This window comes from Corythoichthys intestinalis, chromosome 17 (assembly GCF_030265065.1).
Source record: "Corythoichthys intestinalis isolate RoL2023-P3 chromosome 17, ASM3026506v1, whole genome shotgun sequence".
In the NCBI taxonomy this organism is placed as follows: Eukaryota; Metazoa; Chordata; class Actinopteri; order Syngnathiformes; family Syngnathidae; genus Corythoichthys; species Corythoichthys intestinalis.
The window spans coordinates 6,386,620-6,409,168 of NC_080411.1; the positions used below are offsets into that span (position 1 = coordinate 6,386,620).

Sequence of the window (22,549 nt, forward strand, 5' to 3'; positions counted from 1 at the left end):
AAATCAAATAATTTTGGAGGGCACCGAATCTTTTCATGGGTCAACACTGACAAAATGACACTTTGACAGAATGAAAAGTAGTCTGTGTGCAGCTTAAATAATAGAGTTCATTTATTTTCCCCTCAAAGAACTCAAAATATAGCCATTAATATCTAAACTCCTGGCAACAAAAGTGAGTACACCCCTTAGAAACTACACCCGTAAACGTCCAAATTGAGTACTGCTTGTCATTTTCCCTCCAAAATGTCATGTGACTCGTTACAGGAGTGCTGTAAGCATTGCTGCAGAGATTGAAGAGGTGGGGGGGTCAGCCATACTCAGACCATACGCCGCACTCTACATCAAATTGGTGTGCATGGCTGTCACCCCAGGAGGAAGCCTCTTCTGAAGACAGAACACAAGAAAGCCCACCCGTCTCATCAGACCATAGGACATGGTTCCAGTAATCCATGTGCTTTGTTGACATGTCTTAAGCAAACTGTTTGCGGGCTTTCTTGTGTACCGTCTTCAGAAGAGTACTCCTGTAACGAGTCACGTGACATTTTGGAGGGAAAATGACAAGCAGTACTCAATTTGGACATTTAGGGATGTACATTTTTTCAAAAGGGTTGTACTCAATTTTGTTGCCATGGGTTTAGATATTAATGGCTATATTTTGAGGGGAAAATAAATGAACTCAATTATAAAAGCTGCAGACAGACTACTTTTCATTGTGTCAAAGTGTCATTTTGTCAGTGTTGTCCCATGAAAAGATGTACTTAAATATCTGCAGAAATGCGAGGGGTGTACTCACTTTTGTGATACACTGTAAATGACCAGTAAAACTCTTTCCAAAGTTGGAACTTAATTTCTCAATTCCCACTTCAGTGATAAGAAATCACAGAGCATACAATTTACAAATTGTTGTCCAGTGTTTTCTAATGAAAGAAAATGTTCTGTGTTTCTTGTGATTTTGCAAGTTCACCCACTTAGAAAATACAGTGCTGGCCAATAGTATTGGCACCCTTGCAATTCTGTCAGATACTGCTCAATTTCTCCCAGAAAATGATTGCAATTACAAATGCCTTGGTAGGAATATCTTCATTCATTTTGCTTGCAATGAAAATAGTTACAATAGTTTTACACAAAACTCCAAAACTGAGCTGGACAAAAGTATTGGCACCCTCAGCCTAATACTTGGTAACACAACCTTTAGACTAAATAACTGCGAACAACTGCTTCCGGTATCCACAATGAGTTTCTTACAATGCTCTGCTGGAATTTCAGACCATTCTTCTTGGGCCAACTGCTCCAGGTCTCTGAGATTTGAAGGGTGCCATTTTCAGATCTCTCCACAGGTGTTCTATGGACTCATTGCTGGCCACTTTAGAAGTCTCTAGTGCTTTTTATCAAACAATTTTCTAGTGCTTTTTGAAGTGTGTTTTGGGTCATTATCCGGCTGGAAGACCCATGACCTCTGAGGGAGACCCAGCTTTCTCCCACTGGGCCCTACATTGTGCTGCAAAATTTGATGGTTGTCTTCAGACTTCATAATGCCATGCACACGGTCAAGCAGTCCAGTGCCAGAGGAAGCAAAGCAACCCCAAAACATTAGGGACCTCCTCCATCTTTGACTGTGGGGACTGTGTTCTTTTCTTTGAAGGCCTTGTTTTTTTTCCCTGTAAACTATGTTGATGCCTTTTCCCAAAAAGCTCTACTTTTGTCTCATCTGACCAGAGAACATTCTTCCAAAACGTTTTTAGCTTTCTCAGGTAAGTTTTGGCAAACTCCAGCCTGGCTTTTTCATGTCAGAAGTGGGGTCTTCTTGGGTACCTTACCATAGAGTCCCTTTTCATTCAGACACCGACGGATACACTGTTGAACCCTCGGACTGCAGGACAGCTTGAACTTGTTTGGATGTTAGTCAAGGTTCTTTATCCACCATCCACACAATCTTTTGTTGAAATTTCTCGTCAATTTTTCTTTTCCATCCACATCTAGGGATGTTAGCCACAGTGCCATGGGCTTTACACTTATTGATGAATTTGCGCACGGTAAACACAGGAACATTCAGGTCGCTTGGAGATGGACTTGTAGCCTGGGGATTGCCCATGCTTCCTCACGAATTTTGCTTCTGAAGTCCTCAGACTGGTTGTTTTGTCTTCTTTCTTCTCTCCATGCTCAATGTGGTACACATAAGGACACCGGACAGAGGTTGAGTCAACTTTAATCCATTTTAACTGGCTGCAAGTGTGATTTAGTTATTGCCACCACCTGTTATGTGCCACAGTTAAGTAACAAGGGCTTTTAGTTACACAAATTAGAGAAGGAGCACGCCGATACTTTTGTCCGGCCCATTTTTGGAGTTTTGTGTAAAATGATAATGATTTAATTTTTTGTTCCAATTTCTTTTGTGTTTTTTCATTGCAAGCAAAAATAAAAGGACATATTACTACCAAAGCATTTGTAATAGCGTACCGCACGCAGGCTATTTTTAGACCGTGACGTCGCATCGTAAAGCGGAAGTAACGCCGAAGTGGGACATTATAGACCCGGCCTCGCATAGACCCAACGTAAAAAGTGCTACTTTTCTCCGGTAATCTTTCAAAAACGAACATGCCGATCACGCATTGCTTTTTTTTGGAACTTGTAGAAACGACTCTAGACATTACGACACATGAAGGATGTTTTCTTCATACGTTTCCGGAACCAAAAACTCGGGAGGAAAAAATGTGAAGACCGAATCAACTTGCGCGGACTTAAACACCAGCTCGGTGAATCCATTCACGTTTCATTTGCAGTAAACATTATGTTGGGTTGGCATGGTCTTTCAGAGGACAAAGAGGTAAGCCATTTTTATAGTTTTAACTTATTTTTTTAGCGTAACGTTGTGCCGTACTGCTTCTGTCTGACAATTAATGATCTGAAAAGAATTACAATGGTATCTGACTGCCACTGTTACTGTTTCTGTTATATATATATAAAAAAACAACTTTAGTAAGGGGGAAGTGTAAATAAATTATAGGATTAAGATGTGTTATCAATGAAAAAATTAAAAGTGTTCGTTGGCTGTCACTGAGTAGCATTTGCGATCGCTACACGAAGCTAACTAAATTACCCCCAAGAACGGTAAGAGACGTAGGACAACCAGAGGATATATAAGAAAGACAGGGCTGATGGTAAAGGATAGCTTGTTGAAACAGGAGAATGTCATTGTCAGTCGCGTCGATAAAAAAGCTAAAGCTATGCTTAGGTCGGCTCGTTTTTTTTCGTCTTTTTCAGCCTTCGACACTCAAGCCATCTCTTTAACTGAACATTTTCATGTTCTTCCACATCTTTGCCAGTCAATTTGGCACCAGGCACATCATTTTCGGAGAGAATTGGTAGGTTTAGCGCTGTAAACATCTCCTTCGTACACGATTTCCATTCATTTCCTATTAGGGACAAACGGTGGCCTGTCCTTACTTAGCAACAGTAGCTAATGTCATGAATATTAATGAGCGGAAGTGACGTGTTGCTTGCGGTATGCCATTGCAATCATTTTCTGAGAGAAACTGAGCATTATCTGACAGAATTGCAGGGGTGCCAATACTTTTGGCCAGCACTGTATAAGTGGAAATACATCTATGATTGAAATTTCAGACCTCTACCTATTTTTTTCTAAGTGGGTGAACTTGAAAAATCACAAGGGGTGCAAATACTTCTGCTCCTTACTGTATTCTTCTTTAAACTACGGCAACTCGTGGCAAAGCAAAGACAAAAAAAAAAAGGAATGGAAAATTCAATGTATTCATATTTTGTTGCCTAGTGGAAAAAGTTCGGAAATTTTAAACATCAAAAACACTATACAAATAAATATGTAGAATCTAATGTTTGTGATCCCAAAGCGTGAATTTAGGATGGTAGGCAAACCTTAACGCCCACAACAACACAAATGTGTGCTATACAAATTTGAAGCAAAGTTTCAAATCAGCTCTTTAAAAATGAACAAATAACATTTAGACACTTCTGACATTACATTTCTATACATTATATTTACACAGATGCAGCAGGAATAGCGTAAATATGAAAAATAGTTTCTCCTAATTTACTGCATGACACATAGTAATTAGTTGCCATGTTTACTTCTTGCTTCCAACTTGTGAAAGATTTTTTTTTTAGTGCTGGTATTCCACATAACATTGTATCAATTTATACCTGATTTTCCTGCCACAGTCCAAAACATGCCATCAACCTTGTGTGTGCATTTCAGTTATTACAATTTTTTTCATGTTCAAAATATAACTCAAACGTTTTCATCACACATAAATAACCAAAACTTGTTAGAGCGCCATATCTTTAAAAAAAAAAAAATCATAGACTTCAAAGTGGTATTGACTGGTCAGATCGGGCATGCACTGCGCCGCGCGTTCAAGTAGGGGGCCGCCCAAATCAAGAAGAGCTATTCGCAAACAGCATGCAGCGATCTAACGCAATCCAAACAACAATACAAACAGGAAGGATTGTCTCAAGAGTACTTTCTTCGAGGATTCAAGGTAATTATTATATTTTTCGTACAACGCATGCATTTTGAAACGTTGTGAAAAAAATCAATGGGAGAAATTAGCCGCTACTGCATTGGCATCATAGTTCGCAATATTTACATAAAAAATATGCTAACAGCACTTTGTTTTTTTTGCTTTTAACTAAGAATCGAGACTGTTTTACGTCCATATCTATATCAAAGAATTTGGGGATTTAAGCATTTATTCACAAACATTTTCACTGGAAAACCTCTTGTTTACATAAGGCAGCCCTAACTATATTCATTAACACACTAGCATTGTACTTCGACATATTTACGTCAAATAAATGCTTACTGCACATTTTTTTTGCTTTTAACCAAGAATCAAGACTGTTTTACGTCCATATCTACAAAGAATTCGGGGATTTCAGCATTTATTCACAAGAATTTTCACCGGAAAAGCTCTGTTTACATAAGGCGGCCGCTAGCTCCATTTACTAAAAGACTAGCATTTTACTTCGACATATTTACGTCAAATAAATGCTAACTGCACATTTATTTTGCTTTTAACCAAGAATTGAGACTGTTTTACGTCCATATCCATAAAGAATTTGTGGATTTCAGCATTAATTCACGAGAATTTTCACCAGAAAAGCGCTGTTTACATAAAGCGGCCGCTACCTACATTTACTAGCCGGACTAGCATTGTACTTCAACATATTTACGTCAAATAAATGCTAACTGCACTTTTTTTTGCTTTTAACCAAGACTCAAGACAGTTTTACGTCCATATCTATAAAGAATTCAGGGATTTAAGCCTTTATTCACAAGAATTTTCACCGGAAAACAGACTAGCATTTTACTTTGACATATTTACGCCAAATAAATGCTAACTGCACATTTTTTTTTGCTTTTAACCAAGAATTGAGACCGTTTCACGTACATATCCATAAAGAATTCGGGGATTTTCTGCATTTATTCACATTAATTTTCACCGGAAAAGCTGTTTACATAAGGCGGCCGCTACCTACATTTACTAGCCGGACTAGCATCATACTTCGACATATTTACGTCAAATAAATGCTAACTGCACTTTTTTTTTGCTTTTAACCAAGAATCGAGAATGTTTTACATCCATATGTATAAATAATTCGGAGGTTTAAGCATTTATTCACAAGAATTTTCACCGGAAAAGCTCTGTTTACATAAGGCGGCTGCTACCTACATTTACTAGCCGGACTAACATCGTACTTCGACATATTTACGTATAATCCATGCTAATTGCACGTTTGTTTGTTTTTTGCTTTTAACCAAGATTTGAGACTGTTTAACGTCCATATCTATTAACAATTCAGGGCTTTAAGCATTTATTCAGAAGAATTTTCAACGCAAATGCTATTTGTCTGTGATTCCACTCGGTCAACTTTGACTGCCTCGCCAACAATGCAGGCATCCTATTTATCGGCCCTGTGTCCCGTCAATACATTATGAAGTCTATGATTAAATATTCACAGGATGTATAAATAAGAAATGGAGATAATGTTTTGCAAATTTTGCAAATAATAAATATCCAAAAGTCTTGTAAGCATGTCAAATTAAGACTATGATTGACAGCGTTGTTGATCACATTTTGACTTGATCAAATACACCTTTCGTGCCCTAATTATGTTCAATTTCTGAAAAAGCTTACAATGTGCAAAGAAGTCTCACGTTATTGATATTTTGTATTCATAATTTAAAAATTTATACAAAATAGATTTTCGCTACTCATATCGTACCATCGTTCAGTGAACACTGTTTATTGACAACATAAGACAGCTACTGCACCGCTGTAGCTGACATAGAGAGCACCATACACGAGTGCGTAGTATGCGTTTCATTTTTTTTACAGGATGGCAAGCTTTAAAAAAACAAAAGGAAAGGAACACAATTCGCTAAGAAAATGAGGTTAGAGTGGCACTTACCAAGGTGAGTGAAGATGTGCATTTCTGAGCTTTTCTACATTGAGTTAAACGAAAAATTGAGGGGTTTTATTTTGAAATGTAAAATTCGATTTTTATATAATATATATATATATAGCTTTTCAAACATTGCAACTAATGCAAAGTCAATTATGTTCACTGATTAAAAAATTAGTGCTTATGTTTCTGAATAGGAACAAACCAATTTTGTCTTTCCAATTACGGAAGCTGGTTCAGTGCCTTCACCAAGTTTAAGACCCGATGACTTCATTGGTCCCTGTGATTGGCTGGTGCCCAAAATCAGCCGGGATATGCTCTAACTCCTTACAAACCAATAGAGGACATGCAATGTAGAAAAATAATGCACCACATGTCAGTTCAATTTAAATTGTTGAATTGAATTGAATTTGGATAAACAAAAATGATTTGAAACCCCTTTTTACTGTATAAATGATTTTTAAAATGAATAAAATGCTACAAGGGCTGTGGCATTTGTGTATACTGTATGTGTAGACTTTTCCACACAAGATATTTGGTCCTGTGAAAAACAAAAAAAACAAAAGCTCAGTAGGCTTCCACTGAATCATCCCAAAACATGTTCTGCACATCCAGTAGGGTTGCCATCTTCAAAATATGCTTCTGAAGAATACTGTTCTCCACCGTGTCTTGTTTGGGGAGCTCAGGATATGACTCAGGGAAGCTCTGTGCCTCCTGCAAGCACAAAATACATATAGCCAAGGAGAGAAAATCACCACACTGGAAAGCATGTTGACAAAACTAATACTGGCATTAGTTCCATAGCTCACATGGTGTCTGCATTTACTGCAAAGGTCAGGTATGAAAATGGATCAGGGGTTAAAAAAGGTGAGAAGGGTGTGAAGGAAATATGTTCCTCTACACCAGTGGTTCTCAATTATTTTCTGTTACGCCCCACCAAGGAAGATGTAAATGTTCCGCGCCCCCCCAAACTCTCTGCCGCCACTGTAAATAAAATCATTTGTCTATAAAATTACTAGTATAAATTAGGGCTGCAGCTATCGATTATTTTAGTAGTAGATTAATCGATGAACTAGTTAGTTCGAATAATCGAGTAATCGGATAAGGGACATGAAAAATTAAAATACCCAAGCTTAGCCTCAAACGTTATAAAATTAAAATAAAAAATGGATTTTTGTACAACAAAATAACAATTGGCTAACTTACATAGCAAAAGTCTGCTAGCTTAAATGCTATAAAACGCTAACTTTTTTTCTTCTTCTTTTTTTACAATACTCTTAGCAAATTGTTCGGACACATATTCCAACAGAAAATGGTGAAATATACCTGTAAACCATATTCCGAATGCATTGGAAAACATTAGCTCAAACAAAAACTTAACTTACGTATGTTGGTCTTAACATGGACCAGCTGGATTCAGCCATGTGAAATGAGGCAGACTAGAGGGTAGTGTAGCCACACAAATCAATAAAACTCAATGCAAACACTTTCAAAATTAACCATTACAACCCCTCTTTAATTAAACAAATACTCGAGGCAGCAAAATTTAATTGGAATATTTTTTTCTAATCGAATACTCGAGTTAATCGATTAATCCTTGCAGCACTAGTATAAATAAATATGTCGCGATCGGGTCCGATCATGTCATTTTCAACATATCGGAGTCGGCAAAAAAATACCGGACCTGCCTTTTTTTATATATATACATAGTTTTTATTTAAATCGTTTTCTAATTGTATATAACGTTACAGACAAAATGTCTTACACTCATCCAGAGTAGTTTTGCTTAAAGTAGGGCTATCAAATTTATTGCGTTAACGGCGGTAATTATTTTTTCTGAATTAATCACGTTAAATAATTAACGCATGCGCTGCACGAATACCAATATATAGAGCTAAACGCAGTGTATAATGAGTAGAGAGAATTATGACAGCCTTTGGAGCCTTTTTTTTAATTTGGCTAAAGCCTTACATTCCCTTTCTCAGCAATTAAAATTAACGTGGGAGGCAATGTGGGGAAGAAAGGTGGTAATTGATCATTTTCCTAACACCCAATGTTCTTTCCCAACGCAGAGAAGACCCTACGCACAGTCATGGTTGCACTTCCATTCATGCATTTGGGTTGAATGGCTGCAGCTCAACAAATACACTAAATGGCAATATTTAGTCACAATATACAAAGTCACATTTATCCTTAAAGAATTACAAGTCTTTCTATCCGTGGATCCCTCTCACAGAAAGAATGTTAATAATGTAAATGCCATCTTGAGGATTTATTGTCATAATAAACAAATACAGTACTTATGTACTGTATGTTGAATGTATATATTCGTCTGAGTTTTATTCATTTTTTTCTTAATGCATTGCCAAAATGTATATGATCGGGAAAAATTATCGGGAATGATTGGAATTGAATCGGGAGCAAAAAAAAAGCAATCGGATCGGGAAATATCGGGATCGGCAGATACTCAAACTAAAACGATCGGATCGGGAGCAAAAAAACATGATCGGAACAACCCTAATTATAAGTACGCCTCTGCCTATCATTGTGTCCTTTTTGTTCTATTAAAGAAAAAAAGTAACATACAGTGCCCTCCATAATTATGGGCACCGCTGGTTAAGATATGTTTTTTAGCTTCTAATATTTTTTTTTTAATTCAAATAATATGGGACCTTAATGGAAAAAAAAGACAAAAATCCAACAAGGTTCCCAGGGCCTTTGGAAGCAAAACAGCCCCACAGCATCACTGACCCACCCCCATACTTCACAGTGGGTATGAGGTGCTTTTCAGCATGCGCATCTTTCGTGGCTCGCCAGACCCACTTAGAGTGTTTTGTTGCCAAAAAGCTCAATCTTGGTCTCATCTGACCAAAGCACACGGTCCCAGGCTTCAACACGGTCCCAGGCTTCAACTGCTTTGGTTTTGGTTTTGGTTAATTTTTTATTTTTTTTCATAAAACCTGCATTTACGGGCGAACGGAAATTTTTGGGGGGGTCGTTGGCAAAATTCCCCGCGTTGCATGAAAATTCCGGTCATTTTAATATTCAAACGGTGGCATTCGATCAAACGATTTGGGCTGGGCAGCGCGCCGAAGAAACGTCATTCTATCTATTTACATTTACTATCTCAGCCTTTGCCTTACAAAGCCCCATCCAATTAAATGCTTTATTGAGTCTGTCCACTCAAATCTACTCATTGCTAAGAAAAGCCGTGCACAGACACACAATGAGTTGCCACATACCACTATTTTTTTAACAAGCTAAGCAATGATTGACACATTTGGCATCTTTGAAGGTAGCGCCGCCAAGCTTCTCTGGCAAGATCAAAGCTTCAACGCCTGTCAATCAATGTTAACTTTAACAAGCAAAACTTGCAGTGCACCACTGACCAAGAAAAGCAGCAGCGGGAGGGAGAGTGAGGCTATACGAGCATGAAACAGAAAAACATAAATTTATTCCTTTTAATTAAAAACCCGACCCTCTAAAAAATGGCAAGATCCCCAATCCAAATCCCTAGTTTTAAATTGAATTTGTCATATCCGCCGGTCGGATTAAAGAAAAGTCCAATACCGATATCCGACAAATTTACAAACATTGACCCAATATATCGGCTGGTGGATATATCGGTCCATCTCTAGCATTGGGTACAAATTGTGGTTTAACATCAGGACTTACACGAAACACTTTATGCAGCCTCAATGCAGCTGAGCAAAACACAAAGCGGATAAGCAGCAGTCGAAGGAATTCATCACCAAAGAATTGCAAAAAGGCTTGATCTGTTGGGAATACAAAGAAAAAAAATTCATTAACATCGAGTTATTACGGGCTGTCTTAACAAAAGAGGCTTTGTGGACAAATACCGTAATTTTCGAACTATAAGGCACACCTGACTATAAGCCGCCACCCACCAAATTTGACACGAAAACGGCATTTGCTCATAGTTAAACCGCACTGGTCTATAAGCCGCAGCTGTCCTTATGGGATATTTACACCAAACGATATTAACCAGTAACACTTTATTTGACAGCGGCATCATACGACTGCCATAAGACCAAATGAACCACCATGAAGCTTTGAACAAATTGGCTGCAAAGCTTTATTGCTTCAAGAAGCTTCATTTGGCCAACACTGCTCCCTTAGGGGAGACAGTCAACCTCTGCTTCCATATCCTGTCAACACTGTTGTCAATCAACATGCCTCCTAGCATGCATTGCAGTGCTACATAACAATCAAAAATCATGTTCTGTGCTAATTATTTCTTCAGTTACTGTTCCAGTTGTTTCATTGGTTGCTAGTTATGGTATTTGGCAACACTTAATTTGACAGGTCGCCATAAGACTGTAATAAAACCATCATAATTATGACACGACACTGCCATTAGGATTAATGAATGCTTATGACAGATATAATTTTGTGTCATCCGGCAAATTAGCTCACTTTTCAATGGATGTAAAAGATCAGAGCTGGACATAAATAGGAGTTAGTGACATAATTTGCTGGATGACACTTAACTCATTTGCTCCCGAAAACGTATAAATACTAGAGGTGCAACGGTTCAGTTAGCCCACGGTTCGGTTTGAACCTTGGTTTAAAAAAAAAATTTTTTTTTAAACTGCCTTTATTTTGCTTTTAAGAAAGTGAAACACTTAAAATGTTAAAATTTTCGACTGTTAAAATGCCTCTTAGCTCTTTGGCTACTGTAGTGACTAACTACTGAAATACACACAAAGTAGTAAAAAAGTTACTTGGCAAAGTAACTGGTTTACCGTTCATGTTTTTTTTTTTTTTTTTTTCATTTTTAAAAAAACAAAAAACAAAACAAAAACATAGTAACCTTTCCTATGTTTGGAGGTCATTTAATATTGTGAATCAACCGTTAAAGTTGATAAAATTGCTCCCGTTTTTGCATTAGTTCCCTTCTGTCTACTTTCGACATGTGAAAATTTTAAAACTGTTTCATCCTTTAAAGATAGACTCAAGTCAAGATTTTGCCAATTTAGGAGTATTTTAGATAAAAAGTTTCTTAGGTTAGCTAGGAGGGTTCACTACAACAAAGCCTTTCTGAGAAGTTTACTGCTCTAAAATGGCGGCTGTTTAGTAACGCTACAGAGTCTGTCATTTCGCATGTAGTTCTATATGCATGTGATATCTAGGCGTAGATTGTAGGATGTCGGCTACAGTCAGGAAATATTGGAGCCGCCTAGCCTAGCATCGCGTTTGCTACAGCGTCACAACAAACACTGTTCCCTCTCCGTGTCTCTGACTTCTCTGGCGTCATTCAACCAACGTATTAACGCACATTGTCTCGTTGCCGAAAAGGGTGACAAAATCCGAACGGAGGAAAAAAAAAAAACGTAATGCACGAAAAACGTACACATTTAAAAATCAGTGCTCACTTGTACAAATTACGCCAAGACAGTACAACTTCACAGGTATGAATTATAGTGGACCGTCACAGTTAGGTAGTAGCACTCTGTAGCAAGGGACGTCCAACTATCAAGTGGTCAGGGCGAAACTATGTGCTTTAGCGAAATCATCTTCGATGGCTTTGCGTGCCATTTCATAAATGTCAGGGATTACGTTGTTGGAGAAATATGTCCGCGAAGGAACAATGTAACGTGGGTCAGGCGTTGCAAATAAATTACCAAAGCCCGCCGTGTGTTTTCACTGGTGTCCTCTTCGGGGTAGTCCTGCTCTGAGAAAGTGATATCTGTGGGTGATGCCGGCTGAGGTGCCGGAGTCATGTTATAAGTGTTGCCATTAGCATTGGTAACAAGCGCTGAGCAATGCTTGCAAATTGTTTTAAAAAAAAAAAAAAAATTCAATATTTCTCTCCTTCCGCATTGTAGTCCACGGGGAAACCGAAATGTTGCCACACCGCAGATTTGAAAGACGCCGGTGCTTCTTCAAAATTCGGTCTCGCCACTCCTCCGCTCGCCATAGCGTTTTGTTTTCTTTCTTGTTTCACTTTCACTTCGCTCGTAAGCGAGAGAGGGCGTTTCTCTGCTTCTATTACACAGGTGTTTGACAGCGATCGGACATTTACTTGCGGGGTGGGAATTTCTCCACAGCTGTGCTTCACGTCGCACACAGACCAATTTATTCCACAAGCGTTCGCAATAAATTAATTGCAAAACCGAAAAGGCACGGTTCATAAAGGCGTATTGAACCGTACAGGGCGATTCGGCTTTGAACCGCAAACCGCAGCACTGGTAATAAATACGTTCTATTTTTAATTGTTTCAGTGTCCCAAAGACGTATTTATGCGTCTTTTATGTTGTTGTTTTTTAACAAGACATCTCTAGGTTCTGATTCAACTTAGCCCCAAAGTACAAAGCTGAAAATCCATTTTAAAGCAATATAACTGGCCAGTAGCGCATTTTGTAAGACCCCCAACCCGATTCAACGGAAGGAACGGCCGGCCACACGGCCGGGGCGCTGGCGGGAGATGACCGAATGGACGTCCAGGCTGCCAAGCGGCGGACGACCGAGCAAAACAACCAGGAGGATGCCCGGGATGCCAGGCGCTGGACGACTGAGCAGAACGACCGGGACCACCAGTGCAGCCGACGATGCCGTTGAGTCCGTGCTGGAACGACTAAAAAATCCATCTTTATGAGACAGGCGGCGATGAAGGAAAAGTTTAACTCGGCCGTTAAGGACACACCAGCTTCATCTCTCAGTTAGTTATGTGTAAATAAATTGTTAGAATATGAACTAACTTTTTTTTCCTGCTGAAAGACGAGAGTCTAATCTTTCTTTTGGTGGTTTATATAGCAATAGAACTGAATTATCTGCGGGCCTTGCAAAATCAGTCAAAATCCAGTAAAACGGCCAGGAGCAAAGGGGGTTGCACCGGTGAAAATGGCTGGGAGTGAATTAGTTAATGACATCTGTCATAAGCATTCATTATTGCCCTTGATAGTGTCATGTCATAATTGTGATGGTCTAATGGCAGTCTTAAGACGCTGCTGTCAAAGAAAGTGTTTCCTATTAACCCAAATAAATCGACAAATAAGCAGCACGGGACTATAAGCAGCATGATTTAAAATGAGGGGAAAAATGCAGCAGCTTATAGTCCGAAAATTACAGTAATTGAATTGATGAAGTACCTATCGTTGGCGATTGTGTTATCATTTGCCCAATGTCACGATCAACTTTGTGAAGAAATTCTTGAGCGCTGTGCCAAAGTTCTCGTCTCACGCTGCTTAAGCCACACACAGAGAAGAAAGCCAAGAGCGGGCTGTAGAGGAACAGGGTGAAGAGACTCCCGCGTTGAGACTGATCTAAACAGGCAAATAATTAAATAATTAGGATGATAAATTACTTCATAACATTTGGCAAAATAAAAATCCCGAGACAGCAGGATTTGCATTTCTTCACACAGGAACAAAAAAATTCAAGGAGTCCAGAGCAACAAAAAGTTTTCTCTAATGGCTATTTCAACAAGTACACACACCTTGTACACTCTTGGGATATACTTTTGGTGATAGTAGGCACACCAAAGGTTGGCCGAACATATTTGTGAAATTCTACAGGTGGGAGAACAAAAGTATGTAAAAACCATGCCATATTTAAAACAAGACAATTTTGTATATATTTTGTGAGGTAAACACGTTTGCAAACATACCTTATAAGAAGTGCTGTTTGTGGAATCCACGATAATAAAAAGTGGCTTCCGGGTAAAGGGGAGTAAGTCACCAGGATGAAGACTGTCAAAATTATGAATATTTATTAAATTTTACTGCTTCTATATTTGTGTGCAGATGTGTCCTTACTTTGGTATGAATGCTAACATGCTAAAGCGTGAAGAATTAAGCGGTTTGGAAGATGATTGAATGAATGAAACAGTTACACTACCTGATCAAATTCAAAATACATTTAAAGATACATGAGTTAAATTCACATTGTGTAGTTATATCCTTACCAGTGCATTTCTTTATGGGACTGATTTCGCTTCTGAATCACTTCTCCATTTACAATATCCCGGTTGGAATTTGTGAGAACCCCTCCAAAATCAAATGGTCCTACCAGAAAGAGAGGGAAAAATAAGTTCGATGGCATTTTATTTCAAAGGAGAGTAGGGGTCACCAAGCACCGGGTAGTCTTCGAAGAACACATGAGGAGCGTACGGTTGGTTCTTACCAAAAATGAAAAAATTATTAAATTAAAGGTGCTATGAAATGAAGTCCGTGTCAAAAAATGTAGAAAACAAATTTGGCACTTTCGTAGTTATTTAACCAAAACAATGCGTCAGGCAATGCCCACTTTTTTCCCTGCAAGTCTGGTTGTAACACCACAACCAGAATTGATGATCAAGTCTACATTACTAGCGCTGTGCTAGCTAGTACATGTTGACAGAACGGTCACATGGCAATAAGAGAATACAAACCCTATGGATAGCATGCCAGCAGACAGCAAACTAAAGATGTCCCGATCGATCGGTCATTTTCAAAGTATCGGAATAGGCAAAAAAATATTGGACATGCCTTTTTTTAATATATATTTTTTATTCAAATCGTTTTCTGATTGTATTTAATGTTACAGACAAAATGTCTTACACTCATCCAAAGTAGTTTTGGCTTATAGTAGGGTTATCAAGTTTATTGCGTTAACGGCGGTAATTAATTTTTAAAAAATTATTCACGTTAAATAATTAACGCATGCGCTGCACGACCCACTCACGCATTCTCGCATTCAACCTATTAAGGCACCATTTTACCTATATATAGAACTAAAAGGCAGGGCATAATGAGTAGAGAGAATTTTCACAGCTTTTGGAGCCTTTTTTATTTGGCTAAAGCCTTACAATCTCTCTCTCAGCAATTAAAAAAATCGTGGGAGGTGATGTCGGGAAGAAAGGTAGTAGTTGATCATTTTCTTAACACCCTATTTTCTTTCCCAACGCAGAGAAGATATATCAATTGGTGCCCCTACGCACAGTCATGGTTGCACTTCCCATCATGCATTTGGGCAGAACAGTTAAATGGCTGCAGTATCATTTACTGAAAGCTCAACAAATACACTAGATGGCAATATTTAGTCACAATGTACAAAGTCAGATTTATCCTTTATCTGGGTGGCTATTTCGTTAGATCATTAAATTCCGTATATTAGAATTGCCTCCCAACAACAACCCTCTTACCTTCATATTCTGAATGTACCGATGGAAAAACTCCGGTTGCTGACAAGTATACTAGCAGAACACTGTTTGCTGGCAATTCCTGAAATTAACAGTAACACAGTTACAGTAACAGTAGTATAAGTACAAATACATAAAGAGCTTTGAGATACTTGATCGATTCTACTTCAGATTTTAGTTGTTTCATTTTGAAGGTAAATTGTACATTTACCTGTACTCCGATGATAACCCTAAACAAAACCACCTTCAAACTTAAGCTTCAATTGTATGGTGGGCTATGCTAAAATGTAAATTTATACTTACTTTAAAGGAGGCAGACAGGAATGTAAAAAGCTGGCTAAATGTTGGCTTATAAAGTAGATACTTGTGAGGGTTTTCCCGTTTCGCAGGCTTCTCAGAGGGTTCCTTAGGAAATACACAATTGAACGGGAGGATGTCAAACCATTGGAATGACCTGTATTTTTACATAAAATGCTCATGTTATGTAATCTTTATCTACTCAAACTCCCAACACAAGACAGTTTTAAACCAATACCAAACAAATAAATATACAGTAGGTCCTCATGATACGAGCACCTCTCCTAATGAGTTTTTCAAGATATGAGCATCACAAGAGGAAAATAAGTCGCATTTTCCAAGCAAATCTTTCGCTTGGCGTGTCTGAGTGCCTTGGCATACCGCCAGGTGGCATGCGATCTCAATTTCGTTTTGACTCCCCAATTATTTCTGTTTCCTACGAGGTGGCATACAAGCATCTCGCATCAACAGAATCCTCCATATGTCCACCTGCCCGTCATCCTTGTTGTCTCCAGTGATAGACTTTGTATTAAAGCGCATCGGAACCATTTGTGCTTACAAGTGAACATTAACTATGTCCTGCAGTTTACTTACACCAAATTTTTTTGTTGTTGTTCTTGTTATGCTTTCTTTTTCTTTTTGGTATACAGTGGGGCAAATAAGTATTTAGTCAAAAACAAATTGTCAGGTTTGTGGTTTGCCAGTTTGTCAAGAATTTATTGAATTTAGTTTGTCATCAATTGAATTTAGTTTGTGAGCATGGCACCTTACTTCGGAGCTGTAGCTTACAGTGGGGCAAATAAGTATTTAGTCAACCACTAATTGTGCAAGTTCTCCCACTTGAAAATATTAGAGAGGCCTGTAATTGTCAACATGGGTAAACCTCAACCATGACAGACAGAATGTGGGGAAAAAAACAGAATATCACATTGTCTGATTTTTAAAAATAATTTATTTGCAAATCATGGTGGAAAATAAGTATTTGGTCAATACCAAAAGTTCATCTCAATACTTTGTTATGTACCCTTTGTTGGCAATAACGGAGGGCAAATGTTTTCTGTAACTCTTCACAAGCTTTTCACACACTGCTGCTGGTATTTTGGCCCATTCCTCCATGCAGATCTCCTCTAGAGCAGTGATGTTTTTGGGTTGTCGTTGGGCAACACAGACTTTCAACTCCCTCCACTGATTTTCTATAGGATTGAGATCTGGAGATTGGCTAGGCCACTCCAGGACCTTGAAATGCTTCTTACGAAGCCACTCCTTTGTTGCCCCGGCTGTGTGTTTGGGATCATTGTCATGCTGAAAGACCCAGCCATGTCTCATCTTCAATGCCCTTGCTGATGGAAGGAGATTTTCACTCAAAATCTTTCGATACATGGCCCCATTCATTCTTTCCTTTACACAGATTAGTCGTCCTGGTCCCTTTGCAGAAAAACAGCCCCAAAGCATGTTTCCACCCATATGCTTCACAGTGGGTATGGTGCAATTCAGTATTATTTCTCCTCCAAACACGAGAACCTGTGTTTCTACCAAAAAGTTCTATTTTGGTTTCATCTGACCATAACACATTCTCCCAGTCCTCTTCTGGATCATCCAAATGCTCTGTAGCGAACTGCGGATGGGCCTGGACGTGTACTGGCTTCAGCAGGGGGACACTTCTGGCAGTGCAGGATTTGAGTCCCTGGCGGCGCATTGTGTTACTGATAGTAGCCTTTGTTACTGTGGTCCCAGCTCTCTGTAGGTCATTCACTAGGTCCCCCCGTGTGGTTCTGGGATTTTTGCTCACCGTTCTTGTTATCATTTTGACACCACGGGGTAAGATCTTGCATGGAGCCCCAGATCGAGGGAGATTATCAGTGGTTTTGTATGTCTTCCATTTTCTAATAATTGCTCCCACAGTTGATTTCTTTACACCAAGCGTTTTACCTATTGCAAATTCAGTCTTCCCAGCCTGGTGCAGGTCTACAATTTTATCTTTGGTGTCCTTCGACAGCTCTTTGGTCTTGGCCATAGTGGAGTTTAGAGTGTGACTGACAGAAGTTGTGGACAGGTGTCTTTTATATCGATAAGGAGTTAAAACAGGTGCCATTAATACAGGTAACGAGTGGAGCCTCGTTAGACCTCGTTAGAAGAAGTTAGACCTCTTTGACAGCCAGAAATCTTGCTTGTTTGTAGGTGACCAAATACTTATTTTCCACTCTAATTTGGAAATAAATTCTTTAAAAATCAAACAATGTGATTTTGTGTGGTTTTTTTTTTTTCCATATTCTGTCTCTCATGGTTGAGGTTTACCCCAGTTGACAATTACAGGCCTCTATAATCTTTTCAAGTAGGAGAACTTGCACAATTGGTGGTTGACTAAATACTTATTTGCCCCACTGTATTTGGCAAAAAAAATACTGCCAAGAATGTTTATTTTTATTTACACACCAAGTGAATACAATGAAGAGGTATGCACAATGGGCCCTTTAGATACAGTGTGTCAGATATTAATGCTACATTGCATTCCATATTTTTAGCAGATTTTTCTCAGATTATCCTAAATAGGCATTAGAAGTTTCCCTTGTCATATTTTTTAAGTCATCGGCTCCTGGGTAATAAAACAAATGTCCCAACAATACTGATTTTTCCTACTAATCGTATACAGAATATATTTCTTATAATAAGGAATTTAAAAAAAAAAAATTAAAACCTGGTTCATTTGGTCTTTTTGTATTTCAGTTATTTGTTGAAATATAAATCAAAAGTTATACCCAATTTTTATTAGGTAATTTTCTTTCAACTTTAATTATTTAACGATTAAACTGATAAATGAGATAAAGCAACACTTGGTAATTTTTCAGTTTTGGTCGATTTTAGCAACGCCGGTGGACAAAAGCGATAGTGTTTCGCCGTAAGGAAGACTGCATTTCCGATTAGGACCAGCACTGCATTTCCCATGAGGCCCAGCACACACCCGCAAAGTGTCGTAAAATCATCAATCAATCAATCAAAAATCAATCTCCTGGTCACCTGCAGACTTTTTCACTTACCAAAATTCCTTGCTTTGATGTCTGTGTCGCAAGATTTGCTGGTTCCCTCTCCAGTGCTTGAAGCATACGGAACATGTCTATAGTCAATTCACTGAACTTCACCTAAACGGAATAGGGCGGGGGAGATTCATAATATGTAAATCATTCTATAATGCTTGTTCATTTAACATGCACGAATAATATACAGTACAAATGTAAACAGAATAAAATAAAAAAAAAAACACAGACATTTTTAAAAGTTAAGAAAATTTCACCTTATCGATTTAAGGCTTATGGAAGACAATAAAAGTGCAATGGTAATAAAGGGCACACAGAAATATATAAAGCATAAAGAAATCATGGCAGTCATTCCAAAAGCCTCTTAATAACTGGAAAATAACCTGGCTGTTAGAATTGCCAATGATGAGTGCATCTGCAAGGACCAGCTGCCCAACTACCATGCCTTGTTCCAAGGGAGGCACACATCCTTCTTGAAGACGATAGCTGATGACAGCAACAGAATTGTTGTCCTCCAGTATTACCACTGGATCTGCCTGTTTTACACAAACAAAAAAGTACTCAACTAATACAGTATCTGGGAAATGCTGGATTTTATTGACATTCTTCTCCACTTTTGTCACTTTATTATACAAGATTCTTTGCACTGGGATACAAATGATAAAGGTGTCGTCTTTCCCTTTAAAGACCAAATGTGAAGTAATTTCATAAAATGCCAAATAGGGTCACAATTAAAGTAATCAAACATTGTCCAACAAATAAAGCATGAAAAAATAATTTATATGTTGTACATTTGACAAAATAATCGCGTTTCCGAAGTTCAAGCCTGAAAGGGGACGAACCCGGAAGTGATACGTCACACCGAGAACAGCGATGGCAGCGCTCCATACGTCCACCATACAAAGCCCTTCAAACAATGATTCAAACAGCGTTATAAGCGATAGATCGAGCGCAAGTGAGGAGATCCAAGTTTTTGAAGAGTTGAGGAAGAGGAGGAGGTTGGAATTTTATGTTGGACTGTACATGTATTAGCCAGACGCTAATCAGGATGCAAACAATGTGCCCAGACTACCTGACATGGAATGGAGACAAGACCCATCGAGATTACAAGATTGGTAAAATATAAGCTGTTATTATTTTTATGATTTGAAGCATGTCAGGTAAATAAACCACCTGCTATTGCCTGGGATAAAAGAAAAGTTTAGACGAATCCCCGATCATGTTGTGGAATGAACAGTAGAAGCTAGCGACGTTAGCTTTTATTTACCTGGCACGTTTCGGCGAACATTTCCGCCTTCGGACCCTCCGACGAAACATGTCAGGTAAATAAACCACCTACTATTGCCTGGGATAAAAGAAAACTTTTGACGAATTTATAAGTGTAGGCAAAATGAACTCCACAACTACAGTGCCTCTGCAAAAGTATTCGGCCCCCTTGAATCTTGCAACCTTTCGCCACATTTCAGGCTTCAAACATAAAGATATAGAATTTTAATTTTTTTGTCAAGAATCAACAACAAGTGGGACACAATCGTGAAGTGGAACAACATTTATTGGATAATTTAAACTTTTTTAACAAATAAAAAACTGAAAAGTGGGGCGTGCAATATTATTCGGCCCCTTTACTTTCAGTGCAGCAAACTCACTCCAGAAGTTCAGTGAGGATCTCTGAATGATCCAATGTTGTCCTAAATGACCGATGATGATAAATAGAATCCACCTGTGTGTAATCAAGTCTCCGTATAAATGCACCTGCTCTGTGATAGTCTCAGGGTTCTGTTTAAAGTGCAGAGAGCATGATGAAAACCAAGGAATACACCAGGCAGGTCCGAGATACTGTTGTGGAGAAGTTTAAAGCCGGATTTGGATACAAAGAGATTTCCCAAGCTTTAAACATCTCCAGGAGCACTGTGCAAGCCATCATATTTAAATGGAAGGCGCATCAGACCACTGCAAATCTACCAAGACCTGGCCGTCCTTCCAAACTTTCTTCTCAAACAAGGAGAAAACTGATCAGAGATGCAGCCAAGAGGCCCATGATCACTCTGGATGAACTGCAGAGATCTACAGCTGAGGTGGGAGAGTCTGTCCATAGGACAACAATCAGTCGTACACTGCACAAATCTGGCCTTTATGGAAGAGTGGCAAGAAGAAAGCCATTTCTCAAAGATATCCATAAAAAGTGTCGTTTAAAGTTTGCCACAAGCCACCTGGGAGACACACAAACATGTGGAAGAAGGTGCTCTGGTCAGATGAAACCAAAATTGAACTTTTTGGCCACAATGCAAAACGATATGTTTGGCGTAAAAGCAACACAGCTCATCACCCTGAACACACCATCCCCACTGTCAAACATGGTGGTGGCAGCATCATGGTTTGGGCCTGCTTTTCTTCAGCAGGGACAGGGAAGATGGTTAAAATTGACGGGAAGATGGATGCAGCCAAATACAGGAACATTCTGGAAGAAAACCTGTTGGTATCTGCACAAGACCTGAGACTGGGACGGAGATTTATCTTCTAACAGGACAATGATTCAAAACATAAAGCCAAATCTACAATGGAATGGTTAAAAAATAAACGTATCCAGGTGTTGGAATGGCCAAGTCAAAGTCCAGACCTGAATCCAATGGAGAATCTGTGGAAAGAGCTGAAGACTGCTGTTCACAAACACTCTCCATCCAACCTCACTGAGCTCGAGCTGTTTTGCAAGGAAGAATGGGCAAGAATGTCAGTCTCTCGATGTGCAAAACTGATAGAAACATACCCCAAGCGACTTGCAGCTGTAATTGGAGCAAAAGGTGGCGCTACAAAGTATTAACGCAAGGGGGCCGAATAATATTGCACGCCCCACTTTTCAGTTTTTTATGTGTTAAAAAAGTTTAAATTATCCAATAAATTTTGTTCCACTTCACGATTGTGTCCCACTTGTTGTTGATTCTTGACAAAAAATTAAAATTTTATATCTTTATGTTTGAAGCCTCAAATGTGGCGAAAGGTTGCAAGGTTCAAGGGGGCCGAATACTTTTGCAAGGCACTGTATGATCGGGGATTGCCATGAGTTAGCTTTCGGCTAACGTCGCTAGCTTCTACTATTCATTCCACAACACGATCGGGGTTTTGCCTCGAGTCACCTTTCGGCTAACGTCGCTACTTTCTGTTCATTCCACAACAGTTAGCAGCTCTGCTTTGACAGAGTCATCAGTCATCTATCCAAAAATCACACTTACTTTTTTGCAAATCCTTGATCATAAGCAGACCGGTTGAGGAAACAGGCATCTTCGAAGTGTTTGTAGCAGAGAACACTACTCGATGATGGCGTGAAATTCATTCGCTTCGTGCGAACGAAAGATGTCTATTTACGTGCCATGCTATCCATTGGCAACTCATACAACTTTTCTTTAGATTGAGAACAATACATCGCCACGCACCGCCGTGGCATCTTACCGAGAAGCATTGCAACAATACTGTTCTATGGCGAACTTCCCTCGCAGTTCTCTGTGTGACGTAATTTCTAGGGTTGGGAATCTCTGGCATGAAGCCGATTGGATATGTATCTAGATACACAGGTTACGATTCGATTAAAAAAACGATACATTTTTAATGCCGAGTGATTTGATACCATTCGATACAGTTTAAG

The 22,549-nt window shown here is 38.9% G+C and overlaps 1 protein-coding gene across 1 annotated transcript in view; it reads right to left on the minus strand.

The window, feature by feature from the left end:
* Positions 1 to 681: 681 nt before the first annotated feature.
* The window catches only part of scai (suppressor of cancer cell invasion), a 35,135-nt gene continuing 13,267 nt past the window's right edge, over positions 682 to 22,549 (minus strand). Inside the window, exons 8-17 of the mRNA XM_057819819.1 lie at positions 19,296 to 19,448; positions 18,916 to 19,017; positions 15,887 to 15,988; positions 15,587 to 15,665; positions 14,369 to 14,468; positions 14,072 to 14,153; positions 13,901 to 13,973; positions 13,554 to 13,727; positions 10,117 to 10,217; positions 682 to 7,155 (exon numbers count right to left, since the gene is read on the minus strand). Of these exons, the coding sequence (XP_057675802.1) occupies positions 7,009 to 7,155; positions 10,117 to 10,217; positions 13,554 to 13,727; positions 13,901 to 13,973; positions 14,072 to 14,153; positions 14,369 to 14,468; positions 15,587 to 15,665; positions 15,887 to 15,988; positions 18,916 to 19,017; positions 19,296 to 19,448 (1,113 nt within the window). The 3' untranslated portion in view covers positions 682 to 7,008. The remainder of the gene's footprint in view (positions 7,156 to 10,116; positions 10,218 to 13,553; positions 13,728 to 13,900; positions 13,974 to 14,071; positions 14,154 to 14,368; positions 14,469 to 15,586; positions 15,666 to 15,886; positions 15,989 to 18,915; positions 19,018 to 19,295; positions 19,449 to 22,549) is intronic.